The sequence below is a fragment of the Episyrphus balteatus genome, chromosome 1, assembly GCF_945859705.1.
Source record: "Episyrphus balteatus chromosome 1, idEpiBalt1.1, whole genome shotgun sequence".
Classification (NCBI taxonomy): Eukaryota; Metazoa; Arthropoda; class Insecta; order Diptera; family Syrphidae; genus Episyrphus; species Episyrphus balteatus.
Window position 1 is genome coordinate 41,397,481 of NC_079134.1, and position 23,461 is coordinate 41,420,941.

Genomic DNA, 23,461 nt, shown 5'->3' on the forward strand with positions numbered 1-23,461 from the left:
TTCGTCGGTAGATTAGCATTTAGATTGAGGTGCTTTAAAGAGGTTTTTTTTTGCATAATACATATTTGTGTGTTTTTTGGGGAGTACAAATATTTGCATTTTTAATATGGAGTTTGTGTAATGAATGCATTGTACATGAGTAGGTATAGCATGTAGTTAGGATACATAGATGTAAAATGTAAATAAAGAGAAATTAATTCTGAAGAAAGAAGCCAGACAAGTGCTAGTATAGAGAAGAAGACTTACGAATCAATGATAGACATTTTTATTAAGTACCTACTGAAAACAGAAAAAAAAATAAAAAGGAAGCAATTTTCAGATTCTTGTAGAAAAAGTGGAAAAATAAGCGATAAGCAAGAAAATTGGAGTCATTTGGGAAAACGCGATTAGTTTTAGAGCAATATTTTGGAAGCATACTTCCTATGATAGTAATTTGCTCGATTCAAAACATTACAAACTATAACGGTCACTTTCTTCACAGAGACCTTGCGCTAATATCGTTACTAGCCCTAAATCTAGTACTCAAATCGGTATAAATTCATTTCTTCACCCAAGTACCTGGTTATTATACCAATCGTTTCTTCACACAAGAACAAAGCGTTAGAACTGTCAATTTGGTACCAAGCATTAGTTAGGACTCGGTATTACTTAGGACCTCAATATCGGTAGTCTAGCGACATTAATACTCGAATCAAAGCAATGGATTTGATTCTTGGTCGATTTTTCATTTGGGTGTTGTTTCGTTAAAACATTTGCGTTTTAATTTAAAAAGTATATTGACTTTGTTCGATCTTTCGAAAAGAGAGAATCAAGTGAAGAACGATGGTCTGTCCTTAGATGTTCTGCATTTTTTAGCTCGACGCGCGCCGACCGGATGCCTGAAATCCATCTTTCAGCTTCCAGCACAAGAAGGCTTCTGTTTACGGACAGTGCTGGAAGCCGAAGAGTTACACTGACATCAGAAAAAGAGTATTTATAACCAACAACTACCTTGGACTTCTCTATAAGTCATGATAGAATAGTGCTCAAAAGTTCTTAATAAATTTTTTAAAAAATATTCCCAGTTTCAAATCCCTATCATTATAATATATAACCGTGCCGAATTAATTTTAAATTTTTCCATACAGAATATCGATAAATTAAAGGTGTTTTTGAAGTGTTTTACTTAAAAATTAGGCCAAACTGAACTCATAGGTTCAAATACATTCCTCATCAAAGATTTACTCCATTTTTAAGGAGTTTGTTCAATACTTAAGGAATTCCGAAAACGCTGTTTTGGGGTTAAAAAACTGTAACGATCAACATTTTGAATGGATTTCCAATTTTTTTTTTATTTTAAGTGGTTGTTTGAAACATAAGATTTTCCCCGTTACTAAGAGATATTGGTAGAAAGTCGTTTTGGCACAAACTGTCAAACTAATCCAACCTTAATTTTTTACCAAAAGTGGTAGGCAAAGTGATTCCATACCGGTCAACTTTGCGATTTTGAGAAGAAGATTTAACAAAGGGCTGTACGATTTTTTTTTTAATCGAAATCGACCTGAACAGAAAATTCAAAATACAGCTGCTAAGACGGCTTGGAAACATGAGGCGTATGAGTACCAAATAACTAAACTTACAAATTGTTGTATCCAAACCGGATGCACAACGTGAAAAAAATACTGATGTGTATTTATTTATTTAATCAAAACCATAACTGAGATTGATTTTATTAAAAGAATAAATGTTTTGTGCAGCGAAAATGGAAAACGATAACCCTAAATGGGTCAATAAAAACCATGAACCAGCGACAAACCGATGTAGGAACTTAGCGACATTTTTTTCGTTAAATACTAACGTTATACATAGGTACATTTTCTTAAAATTAAAATTACATATATAGGTATTATATTATTACAAAACTAAAAGAAAAACTTACATCTAATGTATATTATGGGTTATTTTGAATAAAGAATATTTTTTTAAAGTTAAGTGATTTTAAATTGCCAATGCTGGAGTTATTTATATTTGAATTTTTATTGTAAAAATTAATTAAAAGATTTAAAGGGCTATTAGCACCGTAGTTTGATCTACTGTAAATGTTAGAAATTGGCAACTGCCTTCTCAAACTATACTGACTAGCAATGAAATTTAATCGACAAAGGATCGATGGAGCTGAAATCGATCCATTGATTATCCCGACAATAAAACAAAATTGTAGATACGCTCTGTGACTAGTTAGAAATGGAAGATTTATAAGTTTAATACGTTGAGCGTAAGGTGGCAAGTTAATTCAATTTGACCATGGTAGAAATCTTAAGCAAAATCTCATAAATCTTCTTTGAACGGACTCCAATCTATTTATATGAACCGCATAATATGGCGCCCATATAACGCAACCATATTCTAAAATGGATCTTACGAATGAGACATAAAGAGTTTTTAAAACGTAAGGATCACGAAATTCCCGAGCAAATCTTTTGATAAAACCAAGAGTCATATTAGCTTTTTTAATAATGTAGTCAAAATGGTCAGTAAAAGTTAATTTTGAGTTCACACCTATTATTTTGCACACCACTGAATATAGATTGATAAAACTACGGAATTTTTTAAAAACAAGTTAAGAACGCTAAACTTTTCTTAATAACATTAAAGTATCTTCTATTTTCAAATAAAAGAATGAAAAATCTAACCTTAAATGCGTTTTCTGGGTATTTCGAAAAGCTATTATTAGATCATACTCGCAGCAGAGGTTCGATATCTAAAATTTCGCAAAACTTATGTCGTTTTCTATTGACTTTTGAGATTATTATTATTATAGAATATGAAATCTAGTTTTGTAATTGTGTGCGAAATCTGTGCGTATAAAAAAAATAAAACAACAACAAATGTTCAGACAAATGTCAAACAGAGGAGTGTGTGTGAAAGTGCGTGTGTTTGTATGCGTGAATCTTGATAAAAATCCAGAATCAGATTCTTGAATCTCAGATTCATTTTTTTGTCATTTTTTTGAATCTCAGGACGCAAATAGATCATGAAATCTGAGATTTGTCCACTATTTCCCCTCTTCACCCCCCCTTTCAGCTGTCAAATTCACAAACCTCATTCTGAGATTCGTCAATAGAAAACGACATTATTAAGCAATTGGAAAGAAGTATGAGTTGAAACAAAAGATCAGTTCATTTTCAAAGTTAAAATTGTTGTGGTCACTATGGCGTATACGAAACATTTTCTTACATGGAAAATATTGACCTAATGAGACCAGTTGATAATTTTCTTATTCTAATACGGCCGCCGTGAATTGATAGGTTTAAGAAGGGCAAACTTAAACTTTAAAATACATGAACGATAACCTAAAGGCGAATTGCAAACACACCTATGACTAAGTACCTACATTTTCCTTACACAATACATAAATATAAACAACTCACTTTAATCCGGTTATTCAGTCTTATGAAAACACTCTCCGAGTGCGGTCCACTTGCAATTCTTTGTTGACTACCTTGATTTCCAATACCCCCTGTGGTGGCAGTTCCAGGCACTACGCCTTCAGACAAGAGTGTATCAAGATTATCCCACGTAGATGGATCCTCTGAACTTGCACCTGACGGCGATGGTTTTTGTGGCAGATCAATGTCAGCTTTTACTGGTATATTTGTGTCTACCACTGTCTCTTCTGTTTTTTGCTCGTCAGTCTTAACAACTTCCACTGGAGGAGCTTCAAGTGAAGGGCCTTTCTCATCAACCGTTTCTGGCATATTGTATATGTTTATGTCTAGAGTTTCAGAAGATGGAGCAGAAGGCTCTTCATATATCCTCTCAGTCGATGTGATTTCTTCTTGAACTTTGCTCGGAGGTGGAGGAATTTGAATTGACAAATCACCCGAGAACTCATCGACTACTTTTGGTTTTCTTTTAACCTCTTCTGCAATTTCTGGCAGTTTATCAATGTTACCAAATGAACCTCCTTGGCTTTTGTCTATTGTTAAATTCATAGATACTTCTCCATTCTGATCTCCCCCATCTACATCCATCGAATCATTAAGAGATACACGTCTCCTACCTGCCAATAGCATACACAATGCTCCAACATAATCTTCCGGTAGTAAACTCAAGAAATAACTACTCTTTTCGCTCAGTCCACTGCTCTTACAATCTAAATGGCTATTAAGGTTAACACTAAATCTTTTGGCACATATCTGGGATGTGTGAATGTCGCTTTTCAATCGCTCAATCTGCAACATATTCAGCAGCTGGCGATGCTTGCACGAGAGAACATAATTCACTCTGGCAGCTAGAGATGTATCCTTGCACTGAGTGCAAGCAAACTCGCCCGCTGACGGAGTAAAACAACCCTGATCACTCTTGATCTCCATTGTTGTACGATTGGAATTGGTTTTGACTAAAACTTCTGCAGCTTTCTTCACAATCGATAGGACAGCATCACTAGCTGATTTGAACAAGTTATTCTCGTTCTTTTGATGCGCCTGATCCGATGTGATGTCATCGTCGTACTCATCAATATCATCGGCATGATCCTCAGTCTCAAATGCTTCGAATTCGGACGTGCCGTAAACACGAAACAACGAAACTGGACAAAAGTGTTCCGAATTGTAATGCGAATGGATGTCCACTCGGACAAACTTTCCAAATAAATGTGGATGTAAATCAAAAGTTTGTATTGTTCGCTTGTCATCGGCAATGAATCGTCCCACATTCGACCAGTCACGGGTGGGAAAACGATTACTCACAGCTACAGTGAAATTCTTGGGCGAAGATGAGAAAAGCTCGAAATTGGCCAAATCGATTTTCTCGGCTTGAATTGCTTCGCAAAGTTCTACAACGAACCAAATGCGATTTGTACACGGACTAAGCATGTATTCATCTTTGGATGAAGTTAATACAGCTCCGGTATTTTGAGCATCCGAATTGGATGCAATTATTTTGGCCCCACAATCGGGTGAGGCATAGTTCTTGGTTCGCAACTTTCCCGGTTGCTGTTTCGACCCGGTGGTTTGGTTTTTTCTTTGGGTCGATGAATTGACAACATCTTGGTCAAGTTGCTGCTTTTCTTCGGCTTCCATTTTCTTTTGGGCCCATTCGGAGAATACCGGAATTGGTACTTCTTCGGCAGTAAGATTGACTTCGTGAGTGGTGACAGTTGCATTTGTTGGTGCTTTAGGCATTATTGTACTACCACCAACATCAGTTGCAGCTACTTCATCACTATCAGGTGGTTGTGGTGGAATTAATCCACCAGAATCATTTATTTTTTCTATCTGATCATTTGCTAAAAAAAGAGAGGAAATAGAATTGAAAGATATGAATGTTAGTGGTTAGAACTAATGAAATATCAAATGAATATTATACCTTTCTGGTTGCTTTCAGTGGTTTTAGTTTCGTTGGCGTCTTTTGTCTGATTTGAGACATCCGACGATTCAGATGATGAAACTATTACGGAATCGATGGTGTGTTGTTCAAGGCTGCTGCCACCACCGGCACCGGCACCGCCACCACCACCACCACCGACATTCGGGGGCAAATCTGTGGATGTTATCTCATTCAATGGTATTACTGTTGGGTTTTCGGAGGAAATATCTGGTAAGCTGTAAGAATAAAAGATACATAATCAGAATTAATTTATTATGCAAAATGAGAGGTAGAATAGTTTAAGGTTAGTTTTTTTTTTGCACGTGCCACGTGGGGGTTTATGCACGTGTTCAAAGTACTCATTTTAAACTCTGAGGATAGATAAATTATTGACTGGAATGTGAAATTTGAAAAATAAAAAATTTTCAAGTTTGTGTTTATATTAGCTGAGGTATGAATTTTAAATCAAAATTAGCTCTCAAATCAAATCAAATTTTTGGAATGGAATTTAAAAATTTGGTGGAAGTAATGCAGAAGCTAATAAAATTTATGTTTCATTTTTAGTGCAGTCATAATGGGAAAAATTGATCTTTTTGTAACGATAATGTTTCGTAAATATTTTATGTTTTTTGTAGTTTTATTTTCGACTTTTAAGTCTATAGGAAGCTGAAGATTTGCTCTACAAAAAAGAAATGACTGCTAGTCCTGCTTAATGGTGCTGAGGGTTGAACGATAAGGTGAAAAAGGAAGTTGACATTGAACTCAATTATATGGTTCTGTTTGCGAGTAAGCGTATGAATGATGGAAAAGATTGAATAATGAATTGTACTTCGATGTAGTCCAAAAAGCGAAAATACGAAGAATGGAGAAATTCTTTTGTAAAAAAAAATACTCTTTCATTTATAAACCATTGAAGCTAGGTCCAAGAAAAAACGACCAAGATTAGGTTAGATTGGAAAAGCTCAGTCTTATCAGTCTTATCTTATTTGCTTAATAATATTAAATTCTTCCGTCTGCGGTATGTCGATAAAATCATAAATCTTAGTGGCCGAACTTCCGATAATGACTTGCGATCTGAGATAAAAGCAAAAATGCTTACTCAAGAAAAAAAAAAATGAATTGCGAAAGTAAGAAAACAACACTCAATTTCCAATAATAAACGGCAATGACTTTAGTGAAGTTACGAACACTATTATAGAATTTAGTACGAATTAAATTTTTCTTAGTCATTTGGAATGATTCGGACAGATAAAGATCGATAAAATTTTTAAGACAGGAAATACTACCATATCATGATCAGGGTGATTTGAGTTACAAAAGCAAGGACAGGCATTTATGACAATAAAAGAACAGTGGCATACAAAATATGAGAGTCTGTGACCTATTTTAGAATTAAAATAATTAAACGAAAACAAAACATGATTTATAACAAAACTGCCAGACCGAAGAAGGATATTAAAAAAGTGAAATATCAAACAGCAAGCAAGAATCGTTGCAAGTGAATGTGCCAAAGTAGTGGCGTAGATTTCAAAGAAGCTCATTCATTATAATTCAAAGACCATTGACTATTTGGATACAGTTTTTTAGGGTGATCTTAAGAAGGAAGAAAGGCTCCAGATGCTTTTGACATTAAATACAGTTAGGTTTTAGAGGTGCACAAACCTACTTAAGGACTAAAAAAATTCTCAAAAATGGAATGAAACAAAAAACAAAGCCGAAGTATTTGTATTTGAGTTTTTTAAACACAATCATGTGAAGACAAATTAGTAAATTTATGCATCCGACCAAGACAGAGAAAAAAGTTGAATCGCCGCAACACCACGTCTCAAAAGAGAAGGATACGATGTGTGGCTCACCGATTAGGTTAATTTTTGGCATACTGGTAGGTTATGTCCATGAGTATAACATGCTCATTTGCACTGCACGCTTACCCAAAATAAATAGAACAATGGTTTAACAGAAAGAGGATAGTGGACGACGTGTTTTTGTTTAACTATCTGTTATCCAAATTTCGGTGACTACGGTTTTGGCTTCCAAAAGTTTTTAACCCGGGATGAGGGTAGTAAGTACTGAAAAATTGGGGTATTTTTTGTATGTCTTTTGGATTTTTTAAAACGTGCCGTTGACACCTAGGTCGAAAATTAAAAATATTCATTGGTTAAAAACAAATTATAAAAATTCCAGTACAGAAGCCTTCTACTTCCAAGTTTCAAATTTTGGTCATCCCTTCACAATAAAAAAACATTTGTGTGTCAATCGTATAGAAACAACTCTTAAAACTAGGTAAAAATTATGGAAAAAATGCGGTCCAGAAATCGTCTAGATGTTGTATACAACTACATAGAATTTACAAAGGAAATGGACTTATCTCGCATTGAGTAATGAAAAGATCAATATCCCGAACAAACTGGCTACGGTTTTTTTTTAAATTAAAGAAGTTATGTGCTTATCGTTTTAAGCATTTTTTCAATTTTGTCAAAGATTGTGATCTTTTATTTTCTTTAGTATCTAGTGCCAGTTATTAGCCTATATTTGGTCACAAGTTCCTCTTTAAAACTAAAAAACAAAAAATCTCTTTAGATCATGTATCTACAAAGGTTTTTTTTTAAAAGGTATATTCTATCTAAAGCTTAAAGTATGAAGCTTTAAATTTAAAGGCAATTTTTTTTTCACATAAACATTGTCGAATGAAAAATAGACCAAATAAAGGCAAATATCGATTTATAATTCCAACTCCAAAAAGTAAAACAAAACATCGAGTGAAACACTCTCTTTTTTTAACAAAAACCACTAAAGGAAAGGTACACATGATGTTAGATGTGGTGTGGTCAATTGAATTTAAACTTTGGCGAGTTCAAGGTCCTAACAAAGTGTGTATACAAACAAAATACCTTAAAATCTATTTAAAGAAGATTTTTTTACTCGTTAATTGGAGCCTCCCATTAAGCTTAATTTATTGGTAAACAAAAGTTCTCATTTATATTTAAATTTATACAGAAAAAGAAAGAAAAAAATCAGAATGGGTTCAAGTAAATGTTTCGTTTACTTAGGTTTGTTTCGTTACTTTTTGTTTTTATTGAACGTTTTAAGATAATTGGGTTATTGGGTAGGAAATTTTATTGATTGATGTCAATATTTGGTTTTTTTTTTGTGTTGATATAATTATTTAATTTAATTTTTATAATAAAACACTTACAAAATTCTTACCCCATAAACATTGTTGATATACTCAATATCTGCGAAAACCATAATATCCAAAAGAACAACAGGAACAAAGTGAAATTCTGTCCTTTTTTCACCTCACACCACAAATATTTGACAATGTATATCATTTGTATAAGCATTAAATTGGCACTGTGAATTTCTTTTTTAATTCCGAAAATTAAAACAAACAAAAAAATAATAAAACTTTATTTTTCAAATTAATGGAAAAAATAAATAAATCAATAATTTTCTGGTTATCGATATATTTTTTTTAACATAAATTTATATTTTAATCTACTTAGCAAGAAGCAAGTTGTTTGCGAAATGTATTTAATTTTTAAATGCAAATATATTTTACGGTTAATACAAAAGTACACGTCAACCATGCGAAAGCCAATTAAATTAAACTTTTTTGCTTGGCAGTAAGTTTAACACGAAAAATTGTTGTGGTTGTTTATAAAAAATAAAAAAAAATACCTCGTCATTTAAGTCGATTCTTAAAAATGATAAGCGAATACAAATAAAAAATGAACCGATTCCGCCCCTTTTAAATGTTAATGTTCACATTAAGGTTATTATTGTTGTTGTTGCTTTTGTTTTTAGAGTATTTACATTTGTTAATTATTGTAAAGGTGATGCAAAATTTAAATAATTTGAGAAAATACAGTTTTTATGATAATAAAGTTGTAAAAATCCATAATTGGATTGCAATTAGTTGCTTTTTTGATGAAGATAATAGTGTAATCAGAAAATGACAGTCATTTTTCTATAATTTAAAAAGTAAGGAGGGGTAGTTTTGTAGAGTTTAGAATTTTTATATTGTTTCGAAGCTAAATATTGTTTTCAATTACCAACATTTTCTCAAGATTTTGTCTCAAGTCGTTTAAAAAATGTATAGGGATTATAAATGATAACATCAATTACCTGTGTTAAAATTGTTTAATCTTAACCCACTATGTTGGTTAAATTGTACTAAAATCTCAAATTTTAACCGAGTTTCTCGATCAATATAATAAATTGGTGGGTTAAAATAACCTTTTAAAATGGTAATTTTAAACAATTCAATTTAACCGAGGCGACTTCCTTGATTTTAGCAACGAAAACTACGTTGTTTTTTACCAAGACTAAGTTATTTTTAACACATTTTTTTAACCCACCGAAAAAAGCTCTCGGTTGGTGCTTAATTTTTCTGCGTGAACTTTTCCTAAACTGAATGTCATCAGCAAAAAATGTTCGTAGAAATGCCGTAACAGTTTTGGTACTTCATTCACGTAAATAGAGAAGAGTGATTAACCCAAGATTGAGCCTTTGTGTTGTCCTGCTAGATATTGGCAATAGTTTTGAAGATTTAATCTCCAGAACAACTGAAGACACAAGATTCACTGCATTCGGAGATATATTGTAAATTTTTAATAGTTTATAATTTATGGTGTAAAATGAATCGGAATAGTCAAAGAGAACTAAAAAGGAAAACATTTTAGCATCTAATGTATTACTCGTTCGTTCTACAACCTCTAAGATTGCAGTTGTGCTGCAATGTCCTGGGCGAAAACCAGATTACTTTGAGGTAAGAAGACCGTTTTGAAGGAGAAAGCCAGTAAGTTCCTTCTGAATTAGCATCTCCGTGTTAGCATTTTCTTTTTGGGGGATCAATATTCTTTTTTTGGGTTTTTTTCATTTGGAATTAAAGTAAGAACATGGCTTTAAAAACATGATAATGAGGGTTATCAAGGCAAATTGCATTTGATTTCAAAGAAATAAAGCTTTTTACTACGTCTTTATTGCAAATTAATGAGAGACCAAATGCTTTTTCTCTGTCGAGAGCTGTTTTGGACAACAATTTTTTGGTTGAGGAAACGATGTAATAAAAGAATTATTTTTTTCACTCCAATTTAACACTTCTGTACTAAAATTATTTGGTGTGGTAAGAATTTGTTTAAGGTTTTTCATCAGTTTTTGTTCAGGAGATATTTAAATAGGCCTGGCTGATACCAATGGCTGAAGTTTTGTTCGTATTTGTCTAGAAAATTAGGGGCACAGTAATATTTTTTAAATAAACCAAAAACTAGATAAAAAGATAAAAAAAAAAGGGAAAATATACAATTTTTTAATAGCTTGTCATTTCAAAACATTTGTAAAATAAAAAAATTAAGCAAGTGTTTTTTTTTTTTATTTTCCACAAAAAAATAAATTTGGACTTGATGTCTCTATTTCAAGTGGAACATTCATTTTTTCTTTGGCCAATAGACTTTAAATAAATTTCAACGGTTTGAAAAACCTGGAATATTTTGGGCTAGCAGTTTGTACCATTCCCAATTTTTTATCTCATAGAGAATCCGTCGAAATCCTAAGCCCAGAGTTTTCGAAATTTATCTGTTGGCCGCCACCTGGGATTTTAGTTTGTGCCGGAAAAATGACAATAAGTTAAGTTAATTAAATTTAGTATTTAAATTAAATTTCTTATTTATATGTTCAAAAATACAGAATTTTTGGTCAATCAGGATTTGAAAACAAAAAACTTCATTATATAGGATTTTGCACATAAAATTTGAAAACACAGTACGTCGACGTACATTACTTTGAGATAATTCATACAGAATTTCCTCCACAATCTTTCTGTGATACCAGAAGAAATTAGGCTTTTTAAAATTTGAGTTCTTAGTCAAAAGTGTATTTTAACCTCTTTAAAATAAAAAAAAAAACTATATACATATTTAGAAAACTCTTTTTCAAAAGAACTACAAACACACCTTTAAGAAATTAGAAAGAATCAAAAACAACAAAACGTTAAAAAGGTTTTTGTTACTTTTATAATAATCACTTTAAATAATGAACTTAAGCACAGTTTATCAAACAAATATCACTGCGGTAGCGGTATAAAATTTTAGTGGTTGGTTATTGTCAGATTAGTTAGTTAATACTAATTTTATTTTTATTTCTCGAAAGGGTACCTGTATAGAATATAAAAATAGCAATTTTAAACTAATCTTTTCAGCCACTTGAAATTTTACGTTAAATGACACACACAAAACTAAAATGGTTTTGGTTATCAAATAAAAAGCAATTTTGTTTCTTAATTGCCGTGAAGTTAATATTTGAAAAAGATGATGAACACCATGCAAAACTTTAGTTAGATTTCTCTAATGAATTAAATAATATTAATTACAGTTCAATTTGTAAAATAGGTTTTTGCTATAAATTTAGCTTTAAGCTAATAGCAACATTCGTTTAATCGCTATATATTTTATTATGAGTTAAGGTCAAAACAAACATTCGTTCAATCAACATTATGAATCAATTTGTTTTATCAACATCAAAACAATCACTCATTACAAAAATCGATGAATAATTTCCTTAAAATTACTCACATATGTTTGTATATGTAAATATCCTTTTAATATCAGAAATTATATTTAGATAACATCAAAATTACTATCGATTTATTTATTCCTTTTGTTATATTTCCGTATACTATTTCCATTTCAATGACTGGTTCACTGTGGCGTATGTGGAATATTTTTTTAAAATTTATTTTTGACAATTAATATACAAAATGTCTATTGTTCTGGATGAGATTGATTTACTGAAATCTGAAGGCCAATGATTTTTTGATAAATAAAAATAAATTTAAAAAATTCCAAAGATTTCTCCTGTCATAGCAAAATGCAAACAATACATTATCGTCGATGGCAATCATAAAATATTTGAATATTGGTGTGTGGCGAATAACACGTTTTCATTTTTTTTTTAGAAAAACAGATAAAAAATTTGCGTGGTGTATATAAACGATTTTGTGACGAGGAAATTAATTAATCAACGTTGTGTGCTAAACGAAGTTTTCTTTTTCTCGTTTTTAACTTAATTGAATGTGTCTACAGATTCATAGTTCGGGAGATAAAATTGATTTTTTATATATCTATAATCTACATCTATTAGCATGAGAAGCATAGCGGAGAATGACAAGCTGCAAGCATAGTACAAAATGTTGATGCAATTCAATATATAAATAAAAAATACGAGTTGGGTCACCTCTTCGAACAATTGTAAAATAAAGCTTCCGCGATTGAGTATACGAAAAACAAAATTAAAATTTGATCTTGTGGTTAAGACAACTCAGAATTGTATAGTTTTATTTAATTATGAAAATTCATAAAATCTAAAAATTCAATTCTGCTACGAAAATATTCTTGGAATGATTTTAACCCTTAAACCAAATATGACATTTTAATTGCTGTGTAACAAAAAATTTCTAAAAATAATCTTGCCACGTATCAGCATTTCAAACATTAAAGAAATTATTAATTGCTGAATAGATAAATCAAAAGTTTTCAAAAAATCGTTTTGAAGAAACCCACTTAGAAAAAAAAAATTATATTTTTTTGGTTTCAATTAGGTTTCACCAAAGGTATTAAGCTAGGTCTTTTGATCCACCAAAAAAAAAAAAAAACAACAAAAGTACTGGTAGTTCTGAAATGGGACACCGAATCAGTTTTTATAATATATAAATGGATAAAAATTTATTTATAGAAATTTTATAAGCAATTGAAGTTTTATGGTAATTTTTTTTTTGTAAATCACGCTTTCTCATCATCAAATATTTAGTGAAATTCAACCAAACTTATACAGTACATTAAAAAAACATAACAAAATTATATGCCCAAAAAAATATAACACAATACATATTTAAGAAACTTGTTAAGGAAAAAATTAACTACTTGCTCTTATGGTAGGTAATATTGAAGCTTAAGAAATTTACATGATATGGCCTATTAGTTTTTTTGAGTTTGTCACACTGCTTACAAAATGGTTTGTACAAAATTCAATTAACACTGAAAATAAAAATTTTGGGACAAGGGAACCGCTTTTTTTGACCTAATACATTTTTGACTAAAGCAAAAAAACACATTTTTTTTTTTAGATTTTACCTGTTGCAGGTTTTCCTAAATATCATACAATCTATGTGTTTTCTGGCAAACGTGTTAACAATTTTTTTGTTCATTATTGTTTTCTTCATAAGAAAAAATTTATAAAACACTATGTTTATTATACATTTATCGAAGAAAATTGGCCCCAGAGTCAAAAATTATCATGGGTAAGAAAAAAATAATTCCCTTTAAAAATTAACATCTGAGCAATAAAAAAAAAATATCAACATTTTTTAAAAGCAGTTACAAAGAATAGCATTTTTTCTAAAAATCAAGATATTAATGAAGTTTCTATCATAAGTACTAACGGAGTTATTAATATTGACATGAGTAAAGGCATACCAAAGTAAGCGTTTTCTTAAATCATCGCTAAAGGGTATTAACATTGCATATAGAGAGATACTGTAGAACAATATTTTTCTTAGAATATACCCAGGAATCATCCCTCAAAATGTTCTTATCTCATTTCGGGACACCCTGCATACGTATCAGATTTTGCTTATCATGTGAAATGCATTTTTTGTATCCTTCATTAAAAATGGTGGACCGAGAATTGCATTCTCGAGGTTGAAAAACTGCATTTTTTTCAAGAGGAGGCGAAGAACATATACATACAAAAATTGCAGCCTTTTCAACGTTTTTAAAAGAAATTTACGAATCGTTCCCTTAATAATGCGAAATATTACGACTAGCCTTTGCTCTTGACCTTTTTTTTAGACAGTTCAATTTCGTTTAAAGAAACATCCCAATTATATCTGTACGATGACTAGTTTTAAAGTAATAAAACAGAGAACTAAAAAGTCGTCCATTAAAATATGGGAAGTAGAAAAACGCAATGAGACAATACAGACATCGTATTGAAAATAGGTTCAACTTAAATTTTTTAATTTAATTTATTTTTTTGAATCACCCTAATGTTTCCTTATTACTTCTAAAATGCTTATAATTTATTTTACAAATGAGTCACCATTAGAAGAATTTTGCTTTGTCAGCAGGTTATAGGGTATGTAACATTCTGTAATATCGCACCCACTAAAATTTCATCAAATCTAACTGAAACCACTCTTATCAAATAATGAAATAACAATAAACCCTTTGCCAATTGAAACCCCTCAATATGAATCGATAAATCCTGAAAAATATCATCATTTTTAACATTAACTCTTGCACTATGAATGCAGTAGTGGGCTGTGGGCTGGTCAGCAGCGGTTCGGTCGACCACCTCTCTGTTGTCTCTCTATTAAAACATACATGTTTGTATGTAGGTATACTTATTACATAACGTTTATATACGAATCAAGCAAGCAAGCGCCGCCACTCCAACAACGTGATGTTTAATAATAACAAATTGTGTTTTAATAACAAATTGCTATTAAATTTTTTTTTTATTTCAATGATGTCTCAGGGAGAGAGAGAGAAGAGAAAATTTTAATGAATGAAAATGAATTGATGCCAACTTTTTGTATTAATTCTCCCGCCTCTTCCATCTTCGTTTTACGTCCATCTTCATTACTTTAAACACTTAACAGGGTGAAGATAAATATTTTGACAGACAAATAGTGTCAATTTATTACGTGTATTTAATTATGTTTTTTTTTTTTTTCATTTTTTTCTTTCAATTTAATGAAAAAAAAAAAAAATAATAAACAAAACCACACACATGTTTGACATTCTAGTTAACAACATACAGTAGCTAATTCGCTCCAATGGAAGAAGGAGGTTTTGATTACACATAAAACCTAACCAAGTACGCATTTCAGAGTCCATCATCTACTATAAATATAGAGGATAGGTTGGATTAGAATACAAACCAACCAACAACCAAGTGACGCAAGTCTCTATATAAGTATAAAACCAAGGAGCTCCCAGAGATAGAGAGGTTGCGGTAGCGGGCTTGAAATGTTACGTAAATTGAAACTTGAGATAATAATAATAACAATGAATGAACAATGATTAGGTTAGCTATGGTGTATCACCATCATCAGCAAGTTAAGGGAGAGCCAACCTGACGACAAACGACTATGAACAATTCCCGATAGATATAGAGTGTTCTTCAAACCCCAAAGAGGGTGATTCTGTGTTTGTGGCAGCAGCCAGCAAGTCACTGATATGGCGCACAGTGGTTACGAGCTTAAATTATGCAATGCAAATAATGCGGAATGTATTGAAACTTAATTAGTTCAATGGATTAGGTATCAAAAATAAGAATATAGAGACATATCATTTGGCTTGGTTAAATGTATGTGGTGGTTTTTTTTCTTTACTGGTTTTGCAAGCTTCAAAACCACAAGAATAAAAATTTAGTTTACTTCGGTTTTTTTGCTCGTTTTAACTGAGAATTTGAAGGAGATTTTAGAAGTTTTTTTTTCTGATCAAACTTGGAATATAAGCTTGTGTTTGTATAGAAATAGTATTGGCATTGCATAACTTTCAAGACTTCAAGGTGTATGTGTTCGATTATACGGAATTTAACGAACAAAATATAGGAAATTGAATTGGACGCAACGCACGGTTGGACAAGTTTATTGGTTATTGGGTTAAGCTACATCATGTGTGATATAGTTAGTTTTTGACACCTGTCAATTTGCATTGATGACAGTTTAATAAGTTATAATAACAAATTTCAACGGTAAAATTGATGCCTTCAATAAACATGTTAAAAAGACCTTAATAATATTAATTCCTTGAGAAAATTTATTGAAGCAAATAGAATAGGTATGAAATTTAATACAAATTGTGTAGGTTAGGTTTTAAACGAATAGGTACTGTTGCTTATTTATAGTAGATTTTTTTATAATAACGTTTTTGTTGATACGTCATGATTGTTTATGTAGAAGATGTCTTTGTCAAGATCTTGACAGCCTTTCATGAATTCTTTAAAGAATTTTCAAGAATTTCTAGATTTTTTCCTGTCAATTTTAATAATTCAAAAATGTTACATGCGGCTTACTGTATTTTGCATGTTGCATGAAATGGTGCATGTTGCAAGTGTCAAAGGTTGCATGTTGCATGTAGTAGCATATGACAATATGACATGTTGCATTGTGGCAACTAGCATTTGTTATTAAGCAATTGACATGATACATGTGGCATAGTGGATTTTGCATGGTGCATGTGACATGTGTCATTGTACATAGTACATTGTGTGGTTTCTGGTTTTAAAAAATCATCAGCCCCATGTGCAGATGTGCAATATGCCAAGTGCAATATTCTTATTTTATCGCGTTAATAGAACCACTACAAACCGTACACGAATAAATGAATTGGCTTATTGACTAAAATTAACTGCTCCAGTACAAAAGATTTTGGACCAATTAAAAGACTAAGGGCCAATTTTTCTATTGTCAGTTAAACAGTTAGTTAGTACTTATTCCCCAGATAGAGACAAAATCAATTTTTCATCAGTCAGATACATATATATCTTATTCCTTTATTAAAACGTTTAATTGAGGACTAAAACTATCTACTTCTTTCAGAGACGAATAAAAATTATTCTAAGGAATAATCTCAACAAAAATATTGTGTTTGACAATTGGACACTGTCGCTGTTTTGAATAAAATATTGATAAAAATACAGCGGAATACAAGGAAACAAAAACAATTATGAATAAAAATGACGTTTAATTTTGAATATTTTTGAATTTGACATTATTTTTTTTTTTGTTTTTCTGTAGAATAGCTAAAAATAAGAAAAATTGAATGCTTTTATCTGATTTTGTATGAGTCTAATATTTTTATTCGTCAGACAGTTAACTGACTGTTTATTAGAAGATTGAAAAATCGGGTCTGAACAAAATATTTTACTTATGTAACTGTTTAGTTAAAATTTTAGTATTTATTATTAAGTTATGAGAACAAAATTTTAAAGAAGTTGTACTAAAATTTGTTTTTTTTTTTTTTTAGCTCTTGAGCATTAGAGTAAAGTCTAAACAAACACCTAGCGTTGCCAAAAAGTGCCCAAATGGGCCATTTGGCCCCCTATTTTATATTTTGACCCTTTTCCCGGGCCAGTTAGAAATGGCCCACTAATCTAAATTCTGTAAGATTTAACTTCATATCGTGCTTAGTAATAATTAAAAAGCCTTACAAAATTAAATATAAGCTATCAAATGGGTTTGTTTAAAATGTAATTGAGTTCATTCATTTATTTCATTAAGTGATTTGACTTTCCTCAGGTCACTTGTTTTTGATTGTTTTTACTAAATGGCTTAAAGCTAATAGATGTGTGTGAATAACAAATGTAATGTGTACATCTGTGATTTTTACTTGCGATATAGGTACTATAGGGCAAGTTTAGGATTCGTAAAAAAAATCGAACTCGAGATAACAATTTTACATGACATTACGATGATGGAGAATGCCAAAAAAGTGGGTCCGGCAATTCTGTCTGTGTGTCTGTCTCTATCTGGAGCTGCAGCCTAAACAAGTGAAGTGATTTTCTTCAAACTTGGTAGTTAGCAGTTTTTGGTGATTTCCTAGAGGGGAAATTGAAATTTTTTTTTATGACCAAAACTAACGGAAATACAAAATTAATTTTATTCAAAAACGGCTCTAACGATTTTGATTAAAATTTTTGTTTGTAGTATTACACATAAGAACCAACTTTTAAAATAAAAAAAATATTTTTTGTACCGTTATTAACGGTACCTGTCATAGAACGGATTTTTTCGTTTCTGAATATCTCGTACAACATTAACCCGATTTTAATGAAAATTTTTATACACAAGTGTTTAAGTAAAGGTAATATTAAAATTTTCAAAAAACGCATTTTTGGATTTTTGAAAAATATTTCAAATTTTTTTTTTTTTTGAAAATCAATTTTTTTAAAACGGATTAATGAAAAATTTTGAAATTTAGTTTTTATGTGTAAATTAATTATTTCTTCAAAATGGCATACCAATAATTTTTGTGAAAAATGTTAGACATTTTTTATATATAAAAAATTATTTTTTAAAAAAACTGATCCTACGATTTTCGAAAATTTTTTTATACATACTTGGTTTTTTTTTTTAAAACATCATTTAAGACGGTGTTTAATTAATTATGAAATAAGATTTAATTTTTTTACACTACCTACTAAATATCAAATTTTTCCTAATTTTCTTGAATAAAAAGCTTTAACATTAGAGTTACTTTGAGCATAAGACAAATACGTGCGACCCCAGTCGTGCATTTTATTTTAAATTTCTTTTTGTATACTAATTAGATTTAAGAAATTTAATACTTTAAATAAAAAAATAAATAAATAAAAAATAAATAAATAAATATGTACCTATACATTTACATTTTTAAAAATTGTTTTAAAGAAGAATTCCTAAGTAAAATATTTGGCCCTAACTTTTTTCAAATGGCCCTCAAAAAAATTTGAAATGGCTTTTTTCTTCGCGGCAACGCTGACACCCTCAACTGTAGTTCAGTTTTAAGAATTTTGCTCGAAAGCAAGAGTGTTCAAGGTTCAATTCTTCCGGCTGAGGTTGTAAGATTTTTTTATTTGTTATTAAAATATTGATAGAAAATAAGAACAAATTTTTTTTGAAATTTTTTCTAATGATTTTGCGATTACGCCATATAAAAAAAAAATTGCCACAAAGATCGAAAATATACTTATTATTACTGCATGCATTTTTGAATTGCTCTTCAAAATCTTCAAAATATTTGTATTACTTTCCCACGTACCAAATGGATTTCAATATTAGGGCTTTCTTTCAATCAACTTTTTATTTTCACTCTCACTTACTTTATATAAAAAAAAAAAATATAAAACCTTATCTCATTAGCGTAAAGCACCTTATGTCATCACATGAGTGCACTTATGTGTGTCCAAAGCTGTTATATTGCCTCCAACTGATAATGAACCCACTCTCAATTTCCGCCTCCAAACTGCCTTACGTTCACAACAAACACTATTTGTGTGTTGTCGTGTACCTTTTCTTAAGGGTTGTCATTTTGTTTTTTTGTTGTTATTTTTTCATATATTTACTTACTTTCCATAAAATTTTGAGTCGATGAACAGTACCTTACCACTTACTTTAACTGGAGTTAACACTTAAGGCTATACCTGTCTGCATAATTCAGTTCACAAAAAAAATTTTAAGCTGACAGCTCTGTGATTTTTACATTAATGCACCTAAGAGTCGAAGAAAAAGCAAACTTACTTAGGTACCTACCGTGGGGGTTCGAGTGGTTTATTAAGCTTGCTGTGTACCTTTACTTTGGTCATAAAGAAAAGCCTTAAGGTATGGGGAGAGAGAGAGATTTATGCATTTTGTAGCTTTACGTTTATGACATTTGATATTTTATTTTACCAGTCGAAGGTACGTATTGTCGTAGGTAATGATGAAGTGTGTATAGATTATTGTTATTAATAACAACTTGAATCGGGAAATCCATTATCTTAACTAATATTTTGTCATTTTCTCGACCATATCCCGATTGGCTATTTATTTCGAAATACTAATTCATCAAACTTTGAGTTTTATTAGACATTACAAATGCTATAACTTAAAGTGTCAATACTGTTTTATTGTAGTCAGTCATAATTACCTTCTTTAAGGGGGGAAATCCCTCTGGAATTTTTTATTTTTGCATTATTTTTTTTTTGCGTAATAAATTTATTTATCAACCGAAGAAACTATTTTCAGTGGTCTTAGCCTTAAATGAAGCCTCAAAAGTGCCTAGATAGTCCCGAAACCAATGCGCTCCGAACCTACCATAGTACGAAAACGAAAACTTTAAACGCATTTTTTTCGAAACTAGTTTTTTTCCGCGCCGTGCAATGTAACTCAAAAACTAATGAAGCTTTCGACTTGAAATTTGAAGCAAATTACTCCTTAACTTATTGGCCACAACATAAACCTAAAAGTTGAATAAAATTTGTACAGTAAATATTTTTTTAACTACTTCTTTGTAAAAAAAACATGGTTTTTTTTTTGTTTTTTTGATTTCTAATTTTTATTTTTCATTTAAAAAAAATAAATTTAGGTTCATGCAATGCGTACTAATATCGTCCAACGGAAAAAAATTTCCTTTTTGATTTAAGATCATTTCCTGGACCTGTGCATTGCACGGCGTAAACTAGAGGCGTCAACTTTGAAAAGCTCCAGAGCCGCCATTTTGTTATTTTTTCATTTCAAAAAAAATTTTTTCAATACTTGATAATGTCAGTAATATCTTGTCTTTTTCCAAATTTTAATAAGTGCTTTCAGTTTTTCATAAAAAAATAGTGAAAAAGGTGTCGTCTGGAGGGATTTCCCCCCTTAAGAAGAAATGACTTAATGACTTCTGTTTATTTTTCGGTAGTAAGAAAACCATATATAACTTTTAAATGTGTACCCGATTGTAAAATACGTGAAATTGTAAAATTTTATATTTTGGCAGATTATTTTATTTTTTCGAGCCTGATAAAAAAAATACGTTAGTACCCATCAGCAATAGGTACTATGATGTACGTATTAATAACACTGGTCAACAAGGTTTTTGCCACAAGAACCAGAATATACTTTTCTATATGTTTTTGATGTGCTGAACTCGAAAATGAAGTCAGAAAATATGTATTGGCCTCCGTCGTTTATGAAATATTACCGTTAGAAAATGCCGAAAAACGTCATTTTGGCTGTTTTCGAGGTTTGTTTTTATGTGGTGTAATTCATTTTGAAAAAAATTATAACGGTGTCTATAAGAACTGGTTTTATTCTTCCAAAAAATGTTTGAATCTTTCCGATATCACTTTTACTGTCCGAGATATTAAAAAATTAAGTACCAGTCTTTGACTCAGAACCAGCACTGGCCAACCAAATTAAATTTTTTTTTGCCACAAGAACCAAAATATACTTTTCTAGAGGTTTTTGGGTTGCTGAACTCGAATCCGAAATCAAAAAAATTTTATTGGCCTCCGTTCCGGAAATATTACCATTATAAGATGCAACAAAATGGTTTTCTTATAACGGTTATATTTCAAGAACGGAAGCTTATAGAATTTTTATGATTGTAGATTCGAATTTAGCAATTCAAAAACCTCTAGAAAAGTATATTTTGGTTCTTGTGGCCAAAATTTTATGCCCAGGGACTTAAACTTTAGATTAAATTTAGTTTCTCTTTGGCTTACTAACTGAAACTTAAGATATCTCGAGCAATAAAAGAGATATCGGGAAAATTTAAACAGTTTTTGAAAGAAGAATATCTGTTCTTAAAATCATCGGTACAAATTTGTTTATAATGAATTACCCCACATAAAATTTGAAGCTCGAAACAGCCAAAATTACGTTTTTTTAGCATTTTATAACGGTAATATCTCAAAAACGGAGGCCAATCAAATTTTTCTGACTTCAGATTCGAGTTCAGCACGTCAAAAACCTCTAGAAAAGTATATCTTGGTTCTTGTGGCAAAAAAAAAGTTCAATTTTGTTGACCAGTGTAATTTTTATTTTCCTTAAATGCAAAATTTGCGAAAGTTTAGCAAACTTGTTATCGATGAAGGGAATTCCAAAATAAACAAGTGTTAAAAGGCTAAGATTCCAACAGTAATTTACATTATTTAAGCATTATTATTTATTTTTTTTTAAATTTTACTTTCTAGGAAAATTTATTGATAATCGGGGTTTTCCGATCTATAATAATCTTGATTATTTAAAACGAAGTTGAAAGGTTAAAACGAAGGGAATAATATATTTTATAGTTAAGTATTTGAAAACTCAATTAACTACAAATATAATTTGGCACAGATTAGAAAAGTGGTAATAATACCTTAGGAATTTTAACTAGCCATTTAACTTTTATTGGCTAAATATCTTTTCAAACTATTAAAAAATTTTGTACAAAAGCGTTTTTGTGCGGTCCAGAAATTGCAGACTATAGGTAAAGCATTAATTTTGACTCAAAACGTTAAATGCGTCTTAAAGTTAGGATGTCACGTTTTTCCTCGGTACAAAGATTTAAGTATTGGACCGGTCTGGTAATTCTCCGAACAATAATTCCATAGAAAACGTCTTTTGGAGCTTATCCCCATTTGTACGTTATTTTGTATCAAAATGTATGAATTCTTTAATTTTTTTTTAGTCAATCCGTTACAACATGATAAGTGTGTAAATAAATGAGACAAAAAAAAAAATTAAGATATTTCGACAAAAATTTAAAAATTCAGCAACATGCTTGGGCCTAATAATATGGCAAGGTACTGTAGTTAAGTTTTAATTTTGAATTGCAATCTAAGCCACACTGCTAACTGGCTCAGGCGGAACGGGAGAAAATAGGTGCGTCCCACCAAGAAAAAATCTCTGAGGACTCAGTGGCATTTTCAAAGAGAGCAAAATAATTTTGTGGGGCAAGTTTCTCACATGAATCCAATTTTTTTTCAAATCCAACACTTCAACTGCAACTTCACACAATTGTAACTTTTCTTCGAATTTTAAATTGTGATACAAAATTATTTGAAAATAGGTTATTTCGTGAAGTAAGCTCAAAATAATAAAATTTTCTTTAAATTTTAATTAAAATTTTCATATTTTTAGCACTTTTATAACTGCACACCACCAAAAAACAAACATCAAAACAATAACAAAAAAAAAAAATTATCATATCAAAAATATAATCAAAATTCGATTTTCGAACAACATAAAATGTTCAGCCTTTGCAGATTTTTAGATAGTCTAAATTTCAGTTCGATTGGATCAGGCTAAATGGTGCCGACAAACGCTGAAAGTTCCAAAAAATCTCTGTTTTTCCACTGTTTTGCGAAGAAAGTTAGCTCTTGCTCCCAAACATATGGGGCTTTTTTCACTTTTTATATATTATTATTAAATGTATTGTTTTTACATATAATTCATATGCTAAATTTGTTTGGTCTTACTTAAAAAAAAAGTTATATTGTGCTCAATTTAAATTTTCAGTACTGACCTCAAAAAAGAGCTAAGTGCAAACTCTGTTAACAATGAAACTTTCTATGTTATAGATTGATGTAAGGTATCTGATCGCAATGCTTCAAGTAT

At 30.7% G+C, this 23,461-nt stretch overlaps 1 protein-coding gene across 4 annotated transcripts in view; it reads right to left on the reverse strand.

The window, feature by feature from the left end:
* LOC129921315 (uncharacterized) overlaps nucleotides 1–23,461 on the reverse strand; it is a 68,504-nt gene that overhangs the window by 5,976 nt on the left and 39,067 nt on the right. For 2 of the 4 annotated variants that reach the window (XM_056003107.1, XM_056003108.1), the window contains 3 exons: nucleotides 8,557–8,713; nucleotides 5,350–5,585; nucleotides 3,411–5,269 (listed from right to left, as the gene is read on the reverse strand). In XM_056003107.1, the coding sequence (XP_055859082.1) occupies nucleotides 3,411–5,269; nucleotides 5,350–5,585; nucleotides 8,557–8,693 (2,232 nt within the window). In that variant the 5' untranslated portion in view covers nucleotides 8,694–8,713. Of the gene's footprint in view, nucleotides 1–3,410; nucleotides 5,270–5,349; nucleotides 5,586–8,556; nucleotides 8,714–23,461 lie in introns of those variants that run through there. The other 2 variants (XM_056003106.1, XM_056003105.1) reach the window with 1 other exon arrangement.